The 23,930-nt window shown below is 37.1% G+C and overlaps 1 protein-coding gene across 1 annotated transcript in view; it reads left to right on the top strand.

Moving 5' to 3' along the window:
* The first annotated feature begins 8,209 nt into the window (after positions 1-8,209).
* The window catches only part of LOC145688250 (uncharacterized), a 212,835-nt gene continuing 197,114 nt past the window's right edge, over positions 8,210-23,930 (top strand). Inside the window, exon 1 of the mRNA XM_081762201.1 lies at positions 8,210-8,404. Coding sequence (XP_081618327.1) covers positions 8,372-8,404 — 33 coding nt within the window. The 5' untranslated portion in view covers positions 8,210-8,371. The remainder of the gene's footprint in view (positions 8,405-23,930) is intronic.

The following is a 23,930-nucleotide window of genomic DNA, read 5'->3' as shown; positions in this document are numbered from 1 at the left end:
AGAAATCTCATTTTCTTTTCTTCATTAGATGTTGTGCACAATTCTGTTTTTATCACCTGGCAACGTCGATTCCCGATCCTGTGCGCAATCCTGGCCAAAGATACTGTCAATCAACCTCTTATCTGGCATTTGATGATAACGAAGATAAATGTGCGCAAGTGTGTGACTCCCATTTAATTTAGCGTCGGCACGTTTTCGGTAAAATGCGACGAATTTTAAGTTAAATAATATTAGAAATGCGCTTTTTAGTTATCATTAGCAATAATTAGCAAGAATTCCACTTTTTCTCTTTTGTTCGCATTTCTCGCAAGTAATGCCGAATTTCGCAAAAAAAAAAAAAAAAAAAAAAAAAAATCGCGATGATATAAACGTTATTTCTGGCTCTCAAAACGAAAAGCTTGAAGATTCTTGAAACATATACACGTTTTTTTAACGTTTCGCACCTATCGTATTTGCGAAAAAGTTTTGTCTCTACAAATGAGTTACAATGATTATTATGTACAAGTAGTGGCATGCAGGCACATTATATAAGGAACATGCCTAACAACAATTCACATTAAAACGTTATTCAAAATATAGGGAATATTAGATGCTTGAAGCCCCTGTTGATGAAGTTTGTGTACACCACTGATGCAGAGTGAGATTGAAATTGGCCATCACAGGTTTTCGCCTGTGCCAGTTCAATAGCGCAATAGGCAAACACATTTCCATCTTGCGCATACTTGAGCGCTGAGTAATTTTAGGGGTACATATGCAACCGGACATGCACGCAGGTCATTTGGGTGGTATCTTGTAGGTGCTTATGCACTTCTTTCGTTAAGATTAGGAATATATACATATCTGGGCTTTCAGTATCTGTTGTCACGTATGAGAGATGACGTTTCTCAGCACATTGTGTTATTTGATCAATCCAGGGAGATTTAATTGAAAAAATTGAAGTCCGTGGAAAAACGTGATATTTAGTAGATTGAAAGACAAGGGTCCTATGAAGAAGAATATCAATAAGAAATGTCATTATCTGTGACAGAGAAGTCGCATAAAGGCCTCAAAGTCGACCAAAGTAACTCATGGTGTGTAGTGTTGAAAATGACCTGACCTCCCACATAGCACACTACGTCCCAGGGATGTCCCATTTTGATCCCAATCATCCCATTCGGTTCCCGGGATTATCGAGACAATGAGAAGACATCCCATGGACGTCCTGCATGGGACTCCTAAAGGATTCCCATGTACTATGTCCACGGGACGTCCCAGATGGGACGGGAGGTCTGAGGGAAAACCAATAGACATTTCTTCGTAGTCCCGTTGAATATCCCGTATCCCGGGATATTAGCGGGCATCTGGATCTCCTGCGAAAATCCTGTGGATGACCCGGGAGCAGATTCGGATAATCCCGGATGTCCCGTCGTCCGTCGCGGGATCAGTCTCGGACATCCCGTGGACGTACTTGTGCTATGTGGGCTGGAACAATGTCATCATGTCTTATTTAACATTATCATTAATGCGGTGTAGATTGGGACTCTCTTATACAGTCGTATACAGACGTCAGCCTGATTTTAGTCCATGCACTAGGATGTGTACTAAAATAACATGAAGAGAAATTCTGCGCATGTTTGCGCTTCTAATAATTAGATTTTTTTTTTCAGGATGGCGTCCTCAAACTCCCTGCAAACAATATTTGATGTTTTGTCGCGTCACCGGAAAACTGAGCGTTTTGAGAAGGTTTATGAACTTGTTTCGAAAATAGTCAGCGTGAACACCTTTCTGACGATGTTGAAAAGAATTTAAAGGTATTTATAAGAAGCCTGTGTCAAAAAGTTGAATACAGGTGTGTCAGATCTGATCGTCATCGTGAGCAATTCCTTACATCGAATGCAGACTGGTCATGTGGAAACACAAATTTACCAGACTTTGTTCGAAAGCTACTACCTTCTCCATCCATTGCAAACCATCTGCTACGTCTGGAAGGCCATCCAAGACATTCAGTGAGTGTTGCGAGAAAACCAAGAAAATGAAGCTCAGAGACTTCGTCGCATGAAATAGCTTGGAGCAGATATCTACTCCTGCGGAAATGAAGCTTCGCGAAGAGGGCAAAAAGGATTCTGCAACGATAATGAAACACTATCAGAAGCGCCACCTCGTCGAGGGACCAGTATAGAAAAAAGATTCGCAGTTCAGTGTGTAATGAGGAAAATAAAAAGAAGAGTATATCTGTATATCAAACACTCTGGCACTCATTGTTGATGCAAATCTTTCAACTGAAAAATCTATTATGTTACGAGGTTTATGGAACGCATTCTGCAAATTGCATATAGATTAGATGTAAAAGTGAGGTTAGTAATAGGTCCCGAAATGGAAAATAGATTAGCCAGTAGGAAAAAGTATTCAAGAAAGATTTCGAAATGAGATAGGCCTCTTGGTTGATATACCTACACAACACGGAGGAAATACCAATGATGGTAATACAGCACGAAGGTTTTTCAGAAATGGTGAACTGTCTGCTGACATAAGAGGTGTTAATGTTGAACTCATCGAACATTTTCGTGTAATTTTAGAATGCATCAATTGTGGTGTTCCCATCAACACATATGCTTGTAAGCCGTATGCAGCAGCAACTAGACATTTGTACTTACGAGATTATGCATGGTATTACATACCAAGTACGTGCATAAGATTTTGGGGTATGGGGAAATTTTTATCGCCTCTTGTATGCTTCCGATCGGCCAACTTTCGGAAGAAGCACAAGTAACAAGGAACAAAGACACTAGAAAGTACCGAGAGAACTTCACAGGAAAAACCTCATGTGTGGATAGCAACACCGATCTCATTCATAGACTCTTGATATCCTCTGATCCGTTAGTAGCCAGTTTAAGACGCAAGCCTCGAAAGAAGGTCGGACATATAACATGTTAAGTTCTTTCATTACTAGCATTGCCTGCTTTGAATACAGATGACGTTTCCTTAGATGATGGTGAATGTAATTCTGAGGGCCCATAAGCATACTTTGTTTCTCATTACTTCCTAACAGTCATTTTAGTGCTTTTCTTTATATTCCTTGCTTTGAATATATTATATGTTGTTTTGTGCATCGTAGAACAAAACTGAGATGTCAATGTTGCTGTTATCTTTATTTATGTTGTTTCGTATTCTAATAAATGTCAATAAAGAGTGTCAGTTTACATTTTGTCAGGGGGACGATAACTAAGGGAGAATGTAATGCAAACATTATTATCTACTTAGGTGTATATCATTCTCAATTCCTTTGAAAATATTTTACTAACGTGTGCTGCAGAACAGAGTTGAGTTGATTTTGAATTTAACGTCCCGTCCAGGAGCTAGGCTATATGAGACGGGGACCTACTGATTAACGTTAGAACCACATTAGCCCCCGCCTGGAATCAAACCCTTGTCTCCCACGACAAAGGCGCGTACATAACCGCTTAACCACGAAGGAGCTCTGCTACAGAAGAGAGGGAGAGGGTGCAAACGTCACACGACATAGGTTAAGGTAATCTTCTAATTTTGCATCCTCTTAATTCGTTAGGTGACGATAACCCTTTACAACATCAGCTTCAATTCTTCCAAATATTTAGTATCTGTACATGTGTTTGGTATTTTTTTAACGTTTTACATTCTAACTGTGTATGCTAATATATTGGTATTCACTAATGTAGTTCATACATTTTTATTATCAAAAACCGTTCATTTAAATACGTTTCTGTTTCGGGTTGACAACTCCTCTCCCTACTACCACGTCACATGACGCCCCTGATGTCAATACTTACTGGTTTATACTCTATGACCAAGAAATAGCCCACTAGTCACATTTCGCGCATATTGGTTCTGAAACTAGCTTCTCAACAATTTCGTCCCGCTAGAATCGTCATTTGTCACACTGTGCTCAGCGATCACACTACCCAGGGAATTGGAGAGGAAGAAGAGAATGGGGAAGGAAGAAAGTAGCCTGGGACCATTATATTGGGTACAATTCGGGCACATACCTGGTGTGAATGAGGAAAACCCAGAAAAATCTCACTCAACATGACTGGTATGAAAAAGTTTTACACTTTTTGTGCCAAGTGTCCTCACTGGGAATCGAACTAAGAACATCTCTCACCAAAGGTGTAATTTCTTTCGTATTGTCTTCACCAAATCGTTCCATAATCTTGATGAAAATTTATTGCACAAACTTTCAATGAGTATTATTAATTTCACTGAGATTGTTGTGTTAAATTCACAATATATTCTGCCCAACTTTCGATAGGAATAGCACCTTTAAAAAGTCTATTTTCAGTGTTGAGGCTATATGAGATGTATACTTATAACTTAACATGAAAAACGAACCATATATTCTTCCATTAAGAATCGAATTTGGGTGTTTAGCGTCTAATGTTTGTACACTAAATGAATAAAACGAATGATTAGGCTTTACAAACCATGATTTGCTCCCTTCTGGTACTATATTCGTATGACAGTATATATATAGTGCACAGTTTCAGAGCGTGGAAATTCTAAATATTAACATGCATAATTTCCAATTCGGAAAACCACAGAGTGGCGGTACATGAACAAGCGCTCTTCTTCTTCTTCTTCTTAATTTTGGATCTGGGATAAGAGGACGATAATTATTCTACGTCTCAGTCCTCTTCCGAGGTCGAATCACTACAACATATATTATTTGTAATGTTGTGGTTCTAAACCCTTTGTGGTGTTTTCTTAATACTTCTCATATTCTCGTACATGCTTCTCTCACGTATTTCCTCAATTGAACCAGAATCTTTGTGATCAAAAATAAACAATCGAAACACAAACGGTACAAGGAACTTTTAAAATCGGAATATATTAATCAGCATCTGTTTTGTGTTTCCCTGTTAACCAAAATTCTAGTGTTATAAAATTTACTAAAATGTCGTTCACCTTCATTTAAGGGATTTTATTTTATTGTGGATTGGGCAGGACATGTAGTAGCTATTGTATTCCACACTATATCCCTTATCTCCAGTAACCATATTCCTAGAACATTTTGTAAGTTAAAGTGTGTGGTGGAATCCTCGTTGGCTGTTAGTAGGTTTAGCATTGACAGAAGAGAAAGTGTTAACGATGTCAAAGATACAAAGTCAGTGGACATCAGTGACGGTGTTTTATCCTATCTTCTTCCTAAGATCTTTAGGTGAAACATCAAGTTCTAGTAGATTTCACTTCCAACTCGACTTCTAGTTTTTAAATGCCTCGCCATAGATCCACGAAGACGCTGTACTTTTCTTCTTTTCCGTTTCCTGCGTTTTGAATTAGTGTCGTGATCATGTAAAGCATTTTTAATGCATAGAAACACAACATAGACTTTAGATTTTCTAATAATAATGGAAAACTTTAACTAAAACTTTTGAGCTTACCACCAAATGATAACTGGATGCACAATATTTCTATAAACATCTTTACTTACGAATTGCGACACTGGTGTTGCTTTATAGGTTAACATCGTTACGCACCGACTAGCGGTCTTATTGCGTAAGACTGCAGGTTACATTGAAGGACAACGTAACGCACTAATATACGCATTTAGATGAAGGAAATAATGAAAATATTTCTATTATGATGCATGTATTGGTGTCATGCAATTGGGTCACTTATAGACCAGTAATTGGTTTGACTATTCTGGAATTTTGTAAACCTCAGAATTTGATGAATGCCGCATAATTTGTTCTCCATAGATGTTTCATAAACCATTAACAGTAAAATATTGAAGCGAGGAACCCTTCCATTCGCGGGATCCTGGACATTTAACTAGTTCACCGTATGTAAAGTCCCTACTGTTTCGATCACCAAATCTGTTTCTTTCTTCTAAATGGATACAATTTTTAGAACCGGATATCATTAGATACAGTTACAAGTATGCATCTAGAAGACATTTAAACCAAAAACATGGGTTTTCTTACAAAGAAGTGGAAAAATAATAAGATAGTTACACATGAACTCTAAGGTAAAAATATATAGTTAGTTGACACGGTGAGCCTTACTTGTTGTTGTTACGTGGTAAAGATTAAATACAATTCTACTATAATTGAATTGGTTGGATGATTTGAAATCTTTAGTTTTACGTTCCACGTATATGCCGGTAGGCTAACCCACGGTAGGCTAAAAAAGACGGTGATGATGAGGAATGAATGAAGTAGTGGAATGAAGAAAGTAGAAGGAAACGGGAGATCCTCAAGAAAACCCCCACACACGGTGTTTGTCCACCACAAAATTCACTCTTCCCGAGCTGGGATCGAACCAGGTACTGCATGCAACAGAGGTGAACGCTCTGCCACTGAGCCACCTCGGCCCCGGTTGGTTGATTTGAGTTTAACATTCTATTCAGCTCTGAGCCACATGAGCTCTCACTGGGAATCGAAGCCGAGTCTTCAGCGTCAAAAGCGTTTAGTAGAGTGTTATACTACAATTGAAAACATACGTTTCGTTCCTATTTCGCTCGCAATATAGATCCAGTTTTTATTAGTTGAAAGCAAATAACCCTGGGATGTAAAGTACGAATACATTTGCTCTAGAAATCGCTTAGGTACACAAATAAGTTTTAGAGTAATCACTTTTAGAGTTTTAGAGTAATGCATTTCATTTCTTTCTTTCTTTTTCTTTTTCTTTCTTTTACCGTCATTCAAATCTGTTGGTATACATTTTAATCCGAAATGACACTACTAAAATACAATATATGGAATCATAACTAATAACTTTCAAGGCAATCCTATCCATTTAATTTTTGATAAAGGTTGATCGATAATTACGCAGTACTGATGATAGGTAATTCATTTTATCAATTAACTTTAAAAGTTCGTTACTGAATTCTCTATATCTGCATGTCTGTCTGTCCGTCTTTCTGTTATTTGCTAGTTTTTCAATTTTGAGCCCTCCAATCGATAGAACATCAACAACTATTGAGAAAGTCATGGATTTTGTGTGTTAGTCTTACTGTTCTCGACATATTGGCCAAAAATGGCAGATTTCCAGGGATTTAAGGAGCCATTTCTCGATAACCATAAGTCGTAGAGGGATGATATTGAGGTTGATCAATACGTGAGAGGATGGTAAATATTTTTTATAAAATAGTAACCGATGGCTACTGGCCAACTACTCACCGCTCCCCAGATATTAGCCAAAAAGTTCGAATTTCGGGAGATTTAAGGAGCCATACCTTGGGAACAGTAAGTCATGGAGAGATGATATTTTGCGATTTTTTGCGAGAAACGGAAGAAGGTGCAGATAAAAAGATTTACTTTTACATGTAGGAACAATTACACAATTACATGTATCCTTCCCGCTCCACCTCTCCACTCTTTTTAAGTTCGTTCTGGTAATGGTCTGGGAGCATTCTCAACTGGTTTTCTATTATACTTCAGAACTAACCGCTATTCCATTAACTTTACATTTCAGCCTCATAGTACAAATAAAGCACGGGAAGGGATTAAATTTGTATACAAACTGGAAATTAACTTAGAGTGAATATTTTTGGGTGTGCAATCAGCATATATATATATATATATATATATATATATATATATATATATATATATATATATATATATATATATATATATAATAGTATAATAGTATAATACTATAATTTTGTTTTAATTCGATTTTCCTAACATTAAATATATTAATTCAAAACTGTTTCTACCCAACATAGGAAAAAAGGGAATATATTACAAACTCTCATTATTTTTTAAAGCACTGCTTGATGTGGAAACCATTGAAGTAAGCTAAGCGATGAACATGGGATTAGAGTTCGAACCAAGTACTTATTGAAGACGTAGTGAATGGTTATTTGCTATTGAAAATTATTTTAAAATAAAGTGAATACTATCATTGTATAAAAATAATAAGGTGCATCAAAGATATTTTATTCAAGTAGAAAAAAGAAAATGTAACATTTTGGGAGCAACTTCTAGGATCCAAACATTAACTTATGCACTAACAAATACATGGCGGAAGTTGCGTCAGTACTCAAGAATTTTGCTACGTAATCACGATAGTTTTAAGTGACCCTGATTCTACTGCCCTCCGTGGTCACCGGAAGAGCATATGGGCGTATACCGGCGCATGTAGTGTGACTTCACTTTAGCTGTCATGCTGCAAAGCGTATTTGCTAAAATCCTTATTCCAGAACTTTCCTCCTTCTCCAGGGGCTGAAGCGTCATATGTCACTCTGCATACGAACATGATTGGCTGAGAGATACAGTACGTATGCAACCAGAAAATTTTATCAGTCAGTTCGCTGCTGCCAGAAGGAGAAGAAGTGCAGTTCTGCAGTGAGTTACTTTCTTAGTGTTCTGACTACTGAACTTCCAGTGCATATCCTAGCGAGTGCACCAAGATGGATACAACGAACAAGGCGTCTTCTAAACAGGTAAGAATTCTTATTATGTTTTATCAATATTCTGAGCATTAAGAAGAAGTATACACATGCTATTCGACTTGTATTAGAACCAGATACTTCTGAAAGTTAATGATTGAAATCCAAATCGAGTAGGTGATTCAAATTCATCTGTCACGATCGAAACAGCTATAATGTTTCGGAAATTTCATTATCGATTAAATTTCTTATTTTAATAAATCGGTAAGCCAATATCAGCTTGATGTTATTAACTTTATTACTATTATTTTTTCTTATGCCTACTTTGCAACATTGGCGAAAAACTGTTAATAAATGCATTCAAGACGGCCGTATCGCAAAATATAAGATTAAAGGCATGAAGTTTGGTATTTAGACTTTTCATTTAAAACAAAGATGTGTTTCAGCGTTATTAAATATTCTTTCTTATTTTTTTTAAATATGCGATGCGATAAACCAGCAAATGTCAGTTAACGGATAAAAGTCAACCATTTTCAATTATACTTTCTTCGCCACAAAGCAAATGATAATAGGGTGGCCGTTGGTATCTCGTAAGTCCCGTAGTTGTCCATAGATACGTCATTTTTTAGCTATAGTGATGCTGGAAGCATAGAGCCAGTAACTAAAAGAAAAATAAAGCGACAAACAGCGAGTCATATTTAGATGTTAATTATCGTTTTCCCAATTTTGTATTAATTAGTTATTTTTCTTCCTCTATTAATATTCACAAAATGCAATATTTTGAACAAATAAATACTAGTTATTAACTCTTCTCCCTAACTATTCTGAAAAATGAAATAAAGAACTCTCCTAATGCCGAACTGAGGATATATGATCGCAGGTTCTTTTATAAAGTTTAATATTTGTTTATAAACGAGTGATTAACGTAACGTGTGATAGAACATAAAATACTTGTGCATGTTCAATGGTTTTGTCAAATATTCGCTCTTCAAGGTGTATAAGCATTATGTGTGCGCGGCAATTTAAATAGGAGTACTAGTTAGCATTTAGCTCTAATGAGTAGGATTTAGTGTGCTAGGTACCGAAATCAACTTGAGTTGAGGACCAGGTTTTTATTAACCTATTATGCATTGACATGGGATGCAAAATTAATAAATTATATTACATAAGACACATTTTTTTTTTTTTGTATGGAAGATGTGCTCGAAGATGGGTGTCTAATCCAGGACTGTTTCATTTACTGTTTATCAAGGTAAGTACAATAGGTTTATTATAAAGAGCAACTACAATGTAACTCTTTATGACGTTATTATTACCAGAGAAAATAAAATAAAATGAAATGAAATCTTTGAGTTTTACGTCCTACGGTTATGCCGGTTAGGCTAAAGGAGATGGTGATGATGAAAGATGAATGAAATGGTAGAATGAGAAAGTCGGAGAAAACGGTAGAACCCTGAGAAATCAAACGCACCCGATGTTTGTGAACCACAACGTTCACAAGGCGGGGGTTGGGATCGAACCCGGGACGTCAACCACCAGAGGTGAACTCTCTACTACTGAGCCACCGCTAACAGATAAAATAAGAAACATGTTCGTGAACGTTCGCATTAAGTAAAATATCTAAAATGGTTGAACAAAAGTTTAAATTTGGAACAACTGTTTAACAGTTTTCAATCAAAAAAAGAAGAAAGAAAAAAGACAGAAAAGCTTATCTCCTATTTAAAAGTTAAAATTTTAATCTTTTTCTTTTCTTTTTTCTTTTCTGTTTTTCTTTTTTTTTTTTTTTTTGGTTTTGTCCACTGCTGAAACAGAACTAGACACGATTTACTTTGTGTCTCATAAGGATTTCCGCGATTTGAAGTAAGATTTAAAATGAAATTAAAACTACGAAGTAGCTTCGTAATATCATTTCTTAGGGTGCAGTGTTTTATATCTTTTTCTTGGTTTCTGCTTAGGTGGGTTCTTTCTTGTATTTTTTTAAAAAATTGTATGAATTAAGAATATGTTACTAACGTCTGTAAAACTGATTGTTGTTCAATGACTGTTATATTTAATCTTCTGTTAACTGTTACTAATTTTTAAACAAATATCTATTTTTTTAAAACCAATAAAGAAAACAGAGAGCTGAAACGTATGCTAGATTGGTTGTTCAGAGTTTAGCGTTTTGTTATCACTGAGGCTATATGAGAAGTGAACCTAAGGTTTCAGGTGAAAACCAAACTACCGTACAGGTTTCAAATTTCAACGTCTCTCCCATCGGGAATCGAACGCGGAACACAGTGCACCATAGGCTCGTAAGCTAGCCACTGTATCAGTAAGGAGCGCTATATTATTATTATTATTATTATTATTATTATTATTATTATTACGATTTATGAATTAGATTTTTGGGCTTTCGTCATCGAAGGCCATTTACCCCGTCATGTTTGACGGATGAAGTTCCTCAGCGAGCACACTATCCGAGGAAAAGGGAAGGATTGGGGAAGGAAGGAACTGGCTTGGGATCTATAAGTTAGGTACCACGCCGGCATTTCCCTGGTGTGAATGATTAAAACTCAGGAAACCTCATTTAGGGTGGCAGGTCTGAAAAAGCTCTTTACAATTTTTCGAGCGAGCGTCCCAACTGGGAATTGAACTCGGGACTGCTCGCAACAAAGGCGTTACCATTCGCGACTATTATTATTATTATTATTATTATTATTATTATTATTATTATTATTATTATTATTATTATTATTATTATTATTAATATTAATAATAATAATAATAATAATAATATCTGATTTTTTTATCAATTAATCGTAACGGTCAGATTGATCTAACATCACAACATTATGCTAGCATCATATACAAATTAGTTTTTAGTTGAGGCAAAGCTGGGAATACATTTTGGTGGAAAGAACAAGTAAGAGCTGGAGGCGTGAGTACTATTTAGGGAAGGGAGTAAACTCATTTTGAGATCGAGGGTGAGTAAGATTAAGAATGTGAATGCATTTTAAAGACTTAGTCGGACATTTATCTTGTGGACCAGGGTTACTGAAGGCAGCAGCAGAGACATTCTGAGAGCGAAACGAGTGAGAGTGAGACGAGGACGAATGAGAGTGGGGATGAGCTTGGATATATATATATATATATATATATATATATATATATATAGAGAGAGAGAGAGAGAGAGAGAGAGAGAGAGGGGGGGGGAAAGGCGTGATTACACTTTGAGAGCAAGAGCGATTGGGCGAAGGGTGGACAAATATTTTGAGAGGAAAGATGAGTACATATTTTGAGGGTGAAATATAGTGATGGAGAGAAGAATGAGAGAGAGGGATGGATCACATCTTTATAGCAATGGTCAGTGAGGGTGTGTGCTGGTTCATGTTTTGAGGGTGAGAATGGGGAGGAAGAGGGTATGAATATAATCTAATAGGGTGGGCGAATGATGATTAGCAGATATTTTGAGGTAGATTGAGGACGATTGTGTGATTGCAATATAAGAGCGAAGAAGAGTAAGGGGAAAGACGAACATATATTGTTTGACGGTTAGAGAGTGAGAGAGGACGTATATTTTCAGAGTGTAGGAGTGTGAAGGAGGAAACATGAATACATTTAGAGGGAAGGGCGAGAGCGAATGAGGGGTAGGAAAATTTATCTTTACTTTATTCAGTATAGAGAGGACGGCTGGACTGTAGTAGAGAGCACAATTCTGATGCAAGAGGTCCCTGCTGCGATCCCCGGAATAAGTGTTTGTATCCGTGAACACTCTCGTTTGTACAACAATATAATTGCACCAATTTTTTTCAATTAAATAATCAGTCATCTCCTTTCCTCTAAAGAGCTTTTTCAATGCATATAAGTTTGGGTGAATAATTGTAAGCCTCGGTTTTCTTCGAATTCTTTCCTTCTTCTCCTCCTCCTCCTTCTTACAATATAATTCCACCAATTCTTTCAAAATCATTCACTTTTATGAGTCATCCATCTCATATAGCTCAAAATATATAACCATGGGTTGTTAAATTACATGTTTAATATCATTTGGTAAATGTGCCTTTTTTTGGTTGGTTGGAATACAGCGTTTTTTTCTTCAGCGCCAAGGATACAGTGGCGGGCTTTACGTTATTCGAACCGGGCAACCGTCCGAGGATCTGCATGTGAAAGGGCAACACGTTTCAAAGTATCCCTCAGAGGCGACCCACAGGTTGGTCCAACGGGACCGGAACCCCCAAATTCCCTAACGCAACATGGAATTGTACACTTTCTCCATGTTTAACACTGAAATGAATATAGCATGGAAATTTGATCTTACACTCCATCTGTACTCTTTCTCTTATAAAAACAATCTAGTTCTATTACTTTTTTTTTTAAAACACTGACGTGAATACTTTAGAATTACTATATAGTCTTTTAAGTTGCATAATAATACTGTACCTGTTCAATACTACATAGATATAATGACTCGAAGTATTGAACCCCTAAAGGTTGGACCCCTCCCAACAAAAATTTCTGGGCGCTCCACTGATAACGCTCTTCATTTTAGAAAAAAAATATGGGCAGCAGTTCATGCATCATTCGATAAAATTCTGAAACTATGATAATCACAAACAGTCAAACCTACTTCAATTCTATAAGTGGCTCATCTGGGGGACATCAAATCACATGTCATCAATAAAAGTATCTTCATTATTTCGTCTTTATACTGTTTAGTGTATTTTTGAGTCCCGTTGCCTTTCAATTGATCCTGTATTGTTTCTATAGAAATGAAAATGAAATGAAATCTTTAAGTTTTACGTCCCACGATTATGCCGGCTAGGCTAAAGGGAACGGAGATAAGTAATAAATGAAATGATGGAATGAATAAAGTGGGATGAAACGGGAGAACCTAGAAGAAACCCACGCACCAAGGACCCCATACATCAGAGTGGAACGCTCTACCACTGATTCATCGCGGCCAATATTGTTTCCGTAGATCTGTACCCATCAGGAAAGTGGTCTATGCTGTTTCCAATACACGCTTTTTAACTCCGAAAAAGCTTCGAATTTCAACCAAAACAGGGACACATCCACATGGGGATCAACCGGATGCGGTCATCCCCCCCCCTCAAATCAAAGAAAATAAAAGGAACAACGAAGCTTAATGAAGAGTTGTTAAATATATACTAAATATTTCAAACTGCGCCCTTAGACTGTAACCTGCCAGTATAAGGAGCTTTGCAGGTTGCATAATTAACAATTTCTTAGCGAGACCTCACAGATGCCGCACTGGAAGCGATGAGTTTTCCATTTGATATTCCTGATATTCCTGTACTTACAAGGGAAGAAGAGGGATATTATATATCGAAGTGGAAGGTGGTTTATGCACCAATCGATGCATATAGTATGCGAGTTACATGAAAATGAAATGAAATCTTTGAGTTTTACGTCCCCCCGTTGAGCCGGTTATTCTAAAGGAGACGGTGATGATGAGCAATGAATGAATGGTGGAATGAAGAAAGTGGGAGGAAAAGGGGGAAAACCCAGAGGAAACCCACGCATACGGTGTTTGTCCACCAGAAAATTCACTTGAGGGGGCTGAGATTGAACCCGGGACCCCAAGCACCAGAGGTGAACGCTCTACCACTGATCCACCGCGGATCGTGAGTTACATGATCGTACAGGGTGTTCAGAAAGTCTGTTGCCACCTCTAGAAATCGCAAGTGGTGAGACAGATGCTAAAACAGAAAAATACGTGTTTGATTTTAAAAGTAGAACGTATGAAAGTAAAAAGTGCTGTCCCAGGGCCACTCTCAGGGCCCCAGACGGCTACAACTCAAAAATTGCAATTGGTAAGAGAATCAAGTAACTTATCGGAAATAACAGGGGATTGAAAAGCTGTTGGAAAATGAAAGAAGACGGAACAAATATTGACTCTCTAAAATTAAGCTGTGCAAAATGCGGCCGATCAAAATGTCAACAAAAACGTCATTGACCACCCCAAGAAACCTGAAACGATAAGGCAGCTATGAAAACAGGAAAACACGTGTATCATCATTTCATCAGTATATGTTTGAAAGTAAAAGTATTTGTCCCAGTTTCCTCCATAGAGTCACAGACGGGGTCCCACTCAAAATTTTTAAATGTGAATGGTGGTTAGGTAGCATATCGTTTGAAAGCTCTTGTTAAATGAAAGAAGGAGAGGATGTCTTGACGCTCTACGGTAACACTGTGCAAACATCTTGCGTTTTAGATCTTCTTTCTGTAGTCGGGCTTTAGTTCTTTTTCACTTTAAGTATTGTATTCAACGGAAAGAAAGGAAATGCCCCTGCTGTGAGTTTCTGCTCTTTGGACCCAGTAATCTATATATATAAAAGAGAACGTACAAATCCTTTGTTCCCTCATCACGCTAATACGGCTGAACCAATTTCTTTTATTTTTGGGGGGTTATTAGGATTTGGACCCTAGATGGTTTTTATCATATCACTTTAATTTTTAATTACCAGTGTCTTGAGATAATTGACCATTCAAGTGTCCATAACGTACAAATCCTTTGTTAGTTCATCATAGGTAAAAATAATACCTCAGGCGATATAATGTTAACATTTACTGCAATCTTCTATGGTTTTTATCATATCACTTGAAAGCGAAAAAGTAAAAATTATCTAAGTAACAAAGTTTATTGCGTTCCGGGGTGACCGCAGCGAAGCGGGGTGAACGCTGCTAGTCTAATATAAATAAAATAAAGATTTTATTTCTGTGTTTGTCTGTCTGCCCTTGTGCACCCTGGGAACCAGATGAGTGGACGGAGAGTTACCAAAATTTGGTCACGGGTACCTTGGTTCAGGCCCCAGATCAAGACGAAGCGTTTTTGTCAAAATTCGAACCAGGGAGGTTCTAAGGGTGTCGTTTACCGGGACATGTGAAAAGAGTAGAAAATGACCTATATTAGTGTCGAATTCATAGTTTTCATGGTCGCTGAGATCAATGGTGAAATTCAAGACCGCGTTTACTTTCACATTTAGCCCCCATCAGCTAAGGGACAGGGGCCATTATAAAGGGGGTCACGAGACATGTAAAAATAATCCACCGATATTACTGTCAAATCAATAGTTTTTGCGGTCTCTGAGATCAATTGTGATTCCTTCATTAGCGATGATTTTCAAATTCAGCCACCATTGCATGCAGGCTGGGAGTCACCGGGGGTGGAGAATGGCGAGACATGTAAAAATAATCGAAAATGACCTATATTAGTGTCAAATCTATAGTTTTCGCTGTCTCTGAGATGAATTTTGATACTCCCACAGACGTTGACTTCCAAATACAGCCCCCATCACCTGGGGGCCAGAGGCGTTTTTTTTTTCAAAATTGGAACCAGATCATAGGGGTGTTTACAGGGATATGTAAAAGTAGTGAAAGTAGTAAAAGTAGTAGAAAATGACAGATTTTAGTGTCACATTCATAGTTTTTGCGGTATCGGCTGGGGGTCAGAGGCGATTTTTTCACATTTCGAACCAAGGGGGGTCTCAGGGGGCGTTTACCGGGACATGTAAAAGTAGTAGAAAATATTTTTGTCGAATCCATATTTATCGGGGTCGCTAAGATGTATAGTGACACACCCGATAGTGTTTACGTTCAAATTCTGCTCTCATGGCTTTCCCAATGAAAACACATGTACGTTATTGGATATATATTCACACAAAATGTATCCAATTTTAGAAATGTTTCTTAATTGTTCTTTCGTTGTTCAGTTTGTTTACATTGATATTTTATCTGATCCGTGCGAAGAACGGGCATAACAGCTAGTATCTAAATAAATAAAAAAATATAATAAATTAAAAGCAAATTAATAAATAAAGGAAATAAATAACATTTGACCTCTTTAAGTGTAGAACTGACTAGTTAACATATTTTGTACAATAGTGGTACTTAGGCTCATTGTTTGGATTATCAAGTTTAAAATGATTCAAACAAAATATTCTTCTTGCTTCAGGACCAGCAAATACGTGCAAGTGTCTCACAGTGACAACAAATGCCGATTGTAAAATGGAAACCAAATGAGCTCGGAGAATCGAAATGATTATGTAAATTTTGACCGGACGCCATTTTGCACAGGATAATTTTTGAAAGTTGAGACTCCTTCCGTCTTCTTACATTTCCCAACAGCTTTCCAACGGTAGGTTACTTGACTCCTCTTGCCATTGGAAAATTTTGAGTGGGACCCTCTGGGACACTGTGGAGGACCCTGGAACAACTATTTTCACTTTCAATCATTGTACTGTAGAAATGGTGATAAACGTGTTTCGCTATTTTGACATCTGTTTTACCGATTCAGGTTTTCTTGAAGTGGCCATAGACTTTACAATGACGTTTTTGCTGACATTTTGACCGGTCGACATTTTGCACAGGTTAATTTTAGAGATCGAGACTTCTTCCGTCTTCTTACATTTCCCAACAGCTTTCCAACTGTATGCTACTTGACCCTTACCATTTGTAATTTTTGAAATGAAATGAATTTTTGAGGCTTACGTCCCAAGGTTATGCCGGTTAGGCTAAAGGAGATGCTAATGATGTGAAATGAATGAAATGGTGGAATGGAACAAGTGGGAGGAAACGGGAGAACCCCGAGGAAACCCACGCGCACGGTGTTTGTACACCACAAAGTTCACTTGGCGGGATCAGGGTTTAAATCCGGGACCCCAAGCACCAGAGGTGAAAGCTCTACCACTGAGCTACCGCGGCCCCTTGTAATTTTTGAGTTGGACCCCGCCTGGGAATCTGTGGGTGACCCTGGGACAACATTATTTACTTTGATACTTTCTACTTCTGAAATGATGACAAACGTTGAGTTGAGTTGATTTTAGTTTAGCGTCCCTTTCAGCAGCGAGGCCATATGAGACGTGGACCTACTGATTAACGTGGAATCCGAAGCACATGAGCTCCCGCCGGGAATCGAACCCGGGTCTCCCACGCCAAAGGCGCGTACGCTAATCGCTTAGCCACGGAGGAGCTCATGATGACAAACGTGTTTTGCTGTTTTGGCATCTGTCTCACCGTATGCGATTTCTAGAGGTGGCAACGTACTTTCTGGACACCCTGTATATTCATATAACTCCCAGTATATGCATTCGGAAAACATTTTATTAAAGTTTCGTAATAGGCGTCATTAGTACTTTCTATTCGTGTATAAACCGTCTTAGACTTCTACATATAATCTCCCTCTCTTCCCTTGTTAGTTCTGATTAAAATAGTAGAAACAATCTTTACATCTTTAACGTTAAACGTCTACCCCATTAGGGCAAAGGTAACAAGTGAGTGATGAAAGTGAAAGACTGTGATGTAACTGGTTATTATTATTATTATTATTATTATTATTATTATTATTATTATTATTATTATTATTATTATTATTATTATTATTGTTGTTTAACTTTTCACGATAATACACTGTGACACATGGGAACGGTGTAAATGAGATGGATTATAGTGGTGGAATAAAGAGAGTGGGAGAAAACGGGACAATCCCGGGAAATCCACAACACAGATATGTCCACAACAAAGCTCTGTTTTTGGGAGCTGGAATCGAACCACACACACCACGCTCCAGAGGAGAGTGATCTAGTACTGTGCCAAAGCCATCTCTTTTTTTCGTATTGAAAATGGAAGTGAAATTAAATATTTCAGTTTAATGTCCTACGATTATGCCCTTTAGGCTAAGGAAGACAATGATTAAGTCAAATGAATAATGATGTTAGAAATGGTGAAATAAGAAACTGAGAGGAATCGGGAGTACCACGAGTAAACCCAGAGACACGATGATGTCCACTACAAAATTAGTGGAGCGGGGATCGAACTAGAGTCCCCACACACCAAAGGTAAGCACCCTATCACTGAGCCACCGTGATCCCTGCTCGAATTTGAATTATTAGTTGTAGCAACTGTAGTAGCTGTCGATATGACATTTATTAATTTAACATGTGAAACCAGAAATGTAATGGAGGGTATGCGGGAGTATACTACGTTCCTCCTAATGTACAGTTCAAGGTATGTTCTCTTTAAATAAGGGATGTAATTGTAATTAAAATTGTGGATAGAAGCTGTATTTTTCAAACTGTCCTGCATATAACTACCAAAACTTCTAGCAATGTATCACTTAATAAACTCTCGTGTTCTGGAGATTATTCTTGTCTCCAATCAACAGACGGAAAAAAGAAAGAAATGCTGATGACATGCAGAACAAAAGCGGTGTAGTACAAATGATTTCACTGTAATTTTAAAGAAGAGGAAAATGGTGGGAAAATAATTAATTTGTATTACCTCTTATTTCATGTACTTTGAATTAACGTCCAAGATTATGCTTTGAGGATAAGGAGGACTGTAATAATGATAATTAGCAAAATGGTAGAGCGAAAGAAATGCGAGAAAAGAATCACGAGAAAACCCAGTCACGCTAGGTTTTTCAACTACAAAACCCATTTGGTGCGAACTGCGATCGAATTTTTATATTTTCTTCACTTCACTGGAATTAAATCGGCTTTAATTTGGCTGCGTCTCTTTCATACTATAAGAGACGCAAGATTGCAAAGAACAGGAGGTTAGAATTATAATTTTATCTTCATATCTTTCGAACAAATTTTTCTATTGGTAAATTTTGGAGCACTATTGAAACAGCAATTTCATTAATAGGTAATACATAAAGACGCTTACATTCAGCAGATGACTATGGTTTCCCAAACCCGATTGTTCCTTTTATCTAAAATGTTTATTTATTAACATGTTGAATCTTGCAAACTAGAAGCTCTGTCTATTAAATTTCTTTATTTTATAATATCGTGCTAGAAATATTTTTAAACGTAAGGTAGTCAAAATATTTAAGAAATACTTCGATATTTTCGGGTTTTATTGCTTCTGTTGTTTGTTTTCAATTCTTTGATCTATGGAAGTGTGACTCCCATTACTTGGTAATACATGGTTTTCAATCGGAATACCACTTAAAATTAGGTTTCACACCACGTTTTTAATCTTTGTATTATTAAAAGAAAGAGTAGGGATTGCGACATAAATAGCTTTCAGATTCTTAATGTTTTATCCTAAACCAACATGGTTGTTAAAATAGGAATTTCAGCTCATTTATAAATATTGAAACCCTCTTCATATCCTCCCAAGCTCTTTATATTGAAAATTTGTTTTGAGTACTTGCATTTTTATAATAGTAAAATGCCACGTGTTAAGCTTTTATGTTCCCAATTTAGAACACTACCACCACAGTGACAGTAAGCTGAAATGAAGAGAGTCAGCTACATCTCCCTACCATTTTTTAAAAATATATCCTCAGCTCCTATCTTTTAGGCTGATTCACTTATCGTTACATGACTTTTATCATTATACAGAAATTGATGTTCAATCAATGCTCCACTTAAAATTATGCAGAATTTTTGTATTTTTATTATAACCCCATTGCATTTATGGGCATAAAAGAAGGGGAAATATACATCCTTTCCTTGCATGTCTCTCGAACAATTAACCGCTACCGAACAGGATTCTCAAGATCAATGGCGGCTCTTTGGGAAAGTCACGCCGGTAAAAGTTACAAATTTATCGTTATAAATTAAGAGAACATAACTAAGTTATTGTTCTAATTATTTTATACATAAATTAGGGCATTACGTAACTTTTCCCCCTTAGCTTGTCGTGATAAAATTATAATCCTTGCCGACGTCACCTCCCTCAAGAACCAACATTGCATACAATTTTAAATCAAAGGCCTGTACATACTTAAGGGAGCAGTCAACCTGGACTTCGTGCCTCTAATATTCAAAATTTGGACGTTTGTGTTGAGACTATTGTATATGGTATTTCTAACTCATTACATTAGTTTAATATAGAAATATAATGTGATATGTGCATTAGTATGTTCAGACCATTTAATTCCGTTTCAAATTTGTGGACATGATATCCTGATCTTTTAAGTTTCACAGTTGTAAGATCTCAATAGCAGTCATTCCAATCTTTTGTCATTAATTGAGCAATGAATTCATATTAATAAAAAAATACTCACTATGCCTTACTCTTATTGTTCTATAGCGATAAACATTGAAACCGGAAATCACTAATTTGAACCACTTCTGAATTCACTAGAGGATTAAGGGAGGAGATCGTGCCTGAAGTTGTCCCCCACCTCTCCCAAATTACATCAAACGTAACACATCGTTAGTACATCGTTGGTGCACGTTAGTGCACTTAGAACTAACATTAGTGCTATCAGCGTTTACGAGATATTGAATATTTTTGGTGGTGGTGGGGGAAACTTCATATGAAGTTAGCCCTCCCACCCATCTTTATGCAGACAGATTTTCACAAAACTTAGCGCATCGTTAGTGCATCGTTAGTGCACTTAAACACACTAAGCACTACCGTTATTGCTACCATATTTTGGGATTTGTTCAAGATTTTCGGTGGGGGGACAACTTCACAAATATCAAATTCCATACAATTGATGTATAAATATGGGGTTAGCGGCAATTGTAAGTGCATTGTTAGTGCACTTAAACGCACTAAGCACTAACGTTAGTGCTACCATATTTTGGGATTTATTCAAAATTTTCGGTGGGGGGGCCAACTTCAAAAATATAAAATTCCATAGAAAGTGTCAGTATTTTCAGGAAGCACTAACGATTGCATTAATTACTTTGTTAGTGCTTGAAGTGGGCTCAAATTCACGTTGACCACCAAAGATATTTTACTTGTGGCACCTACACTAATTAAGAATTAACGTTAGGGATTGGTGCACGAAGAAGCACTAACGATCATTAGTGCTTTTTTAATTTGGCAGAAATTTGACACAGTGAAAAACTACTCTTAAATTTCTTATGTAAGTTTCCTGAGATGTAACTTGCCATAACTACAATAATAGTGAAGCACTAACGAAACTGAAAGTTTTTTTCTAGAAGCACGAACGATGCACTATCGAACGACTCAAATTTTCTCGTTATTGGTTGAAGTGGGGGCGCCAAGTTCATGAAGGCTTCCAAAGATTTTTTTTACTTGTGGGACCTACATTAATGAAGAACTAGCCTTAGATGTTAGTGCACTATGAAGCACTAACGATTTCAGTAGAAGAGGTCATTAGTGCTTTTGATTTTGGCGGAAATTTGACGCAATGAAAAATTCCTCATGAATTTCTTATAGGATTTTGGTGGCATATAATTGGCCATATCTACATCAATAGTTAAGCATTAACGGAACTATGAGTGTTTTGCAGAATCGCTAACGATACATTATCGAATGTACTTATTTTTCGTTAGTGCTTGAAGTGGGAACTAAGTTCACGCTGGCCCGCAAAAGTTTTTCACTTCTAGCACCCACACTAATGAAGCACTAAACTTAGGTGTTGGTGCACTAGGAAGCACTAATGTTACAAGTAAAGAAAATTTTCGAAATTAGCGTGAGCTTATCCCCCACTACAAGCACTTACGAAAAATTAGTTTTATTCGTTAGTGCATTGTTAGTTCCTCTAGAAGATACAAGCAGTTTCGTTAGTGTTTCACCATTAGTGTAGATATGGCCAATTATAAGTCACAAAACTCCCATAAGAAACACATGGGGAATTATTCATTGTATCAAATTCCCATGCATTCAAAATCACTAATTACCTCTGTTAGTGAAATTGTTAGTGCATCGTAAGTGCTTCTTAGTGCACAAACACCTAAAGTTAGTGCTTCATTAGTGTAGGTGTTACAAGTAAAAAACCATTGAATTTCGCACCCACAATTTAAGCACTAACGGAAAAAAATAGTGCCATTCGTTAGTGCTTCTATAAAGCACTAACAATTTCGTTAGTGCTTCACTATTAGTGTAGTTATGGCCAATTACATATCATTATGGCAAATTTTTCATTGAATCAAATTTGCGCCAAACTCAAAGTCACTAATGATCTCTTCTAGAGCAATCGTTAGTGCATTATTAGTGCTTTTTAGTGCATCTACACCTAAGGTTAGTGCTTCATTAGTGTAGGTGCTGCAATTAAAATATCTTTTGAGGCCAGAGTGAACTTAGCGCCCCACTTCAAGCACTTACTAAAAACTTAGTGCCATTCGTTAGTGCATTGTTAGTGCTTCTAGAAAACACTAACAGTTTAATTAGTACTTCACTACTAGTTTAGTTATGGCCAATTACATGTCACGAAACTCACATAATAAATTTATGGGAAATTTTTCATTGCATCAAATTTCCATCAAACTCAAGAGCATTAATGATCTCATCTAATGCAATCGTTAGTGTATAGTTAGTGCTTCTAGAAAACACTAACAGTTTCGTTAGGACTACAATATTAGTGTAGTTATGGACAATTACATGTCACGAAACTCCAATAAGAAATTTATTGGAATTTTTTAATTGCATCAAATTTCCGCCAAATTCAAAAGCACTAATGATATCTTCTAGCATAATTGTTAGTAGTTTTTAGTGCACCAACCCCTAACGTTAGTACTTCATTAGTGTAGGTGCTACAATTACAATATCTTTGGAGGGCACGGTGAACTTGCCCCAACTTCACGCACTAACAAAATATTAATGCCATTCGCTAGTGGATCGTTAGTGCTTCTAGAAAGCACTAAAGGCTTGTATGGACTTTGATATTTCTGAATTTGGCCCCTCCAAAAATCTTGAATAAAACCCAAAATATGGCAGCAGTAACACTAGTTCTTAGTGCGTTTAGATGCACTAACGAAGCACTAACGATTGCTGTTAACCCCATGTTTCTACGTCAATTTGTATGGAATTTGATATTTCTAACGTTGACATCTAACCAAAAATCTTGAATATATCCCAAAATATGGTAGAACTGACATTAGTTCTTATTGCGTTTAAGTGCACTAACGATGCACCAACGATTGCCGTTAACCCTATGTTCCTATCTCTATTTGTATAGTATTTGATATTACTAAAGTTGTCCAGTCCACCGAAAATCTTGAATAAATTCCAAAATATGGTAGCACTAACGATGGTGCTTAGTACGTTTAAGTGCACTAACGATGCACTAACGGTTGCCGTTAACCCCATGTTTTTACCTCTATTTGTACAGAATTTGGTATTTCTGAAGTTGGCCCCCCACCAAAAACCTTGAATAAATCGCAAAATATGGTAACACTAACATTAGTGCTTAGTGTGCTTAAATGCACTTACGATGCACTAAAGATTGCCGCGAACCATATGTTTCTACCTCTATTTGAATATAATTTGATATTTCTGAAGTTGCCCACCTCACCGAAAATCTTGAATAAATCCCAAAATATGGTAGCACTAACGGTATTGCTTAGTGTGTTCAAGTGCACTAATGATGCACTTAATGTGGGCTAACTTTTGTGAAAATCTGTCTTCATTAAGATGGGTGGGAGGGCTAACTTCAGATGAAGTTGCCCCCCACACAAAAATCTTCAATATCTCGTAAACGCTGATAGCACTAACGTTAGTTCTGAGTGCACTAACGTGCACTAACGATGTGCAACGTTTTGGTGTAATTTGGGAGAGGTGGGGGCCAACTTCAGGCACGTGATGGAACCGATACTTGGAAAGCTGGATCAATTAGAATGAATTGAACCTCAATATCCCTTAAGGGATT

This window comes from Thermobia domestica, chromosome 6 (assembly GCF_964235325.1).
Source record: "Thermobia domestica chromosome 6, izTheDome1.hap1.1, whole genome shotgun sequence".
Classification (NCBI taxonomy): Eukaryota; Metazoa; Arthropoda; class Insecta; order Zygentoma; family Lepismatidae; genus Thermobia; species Thermobia domestica.
Note: the sequence above shows the minus strand (reverse complement) of the source record. Positions and strands in the feature narration are given on the sequence as shown.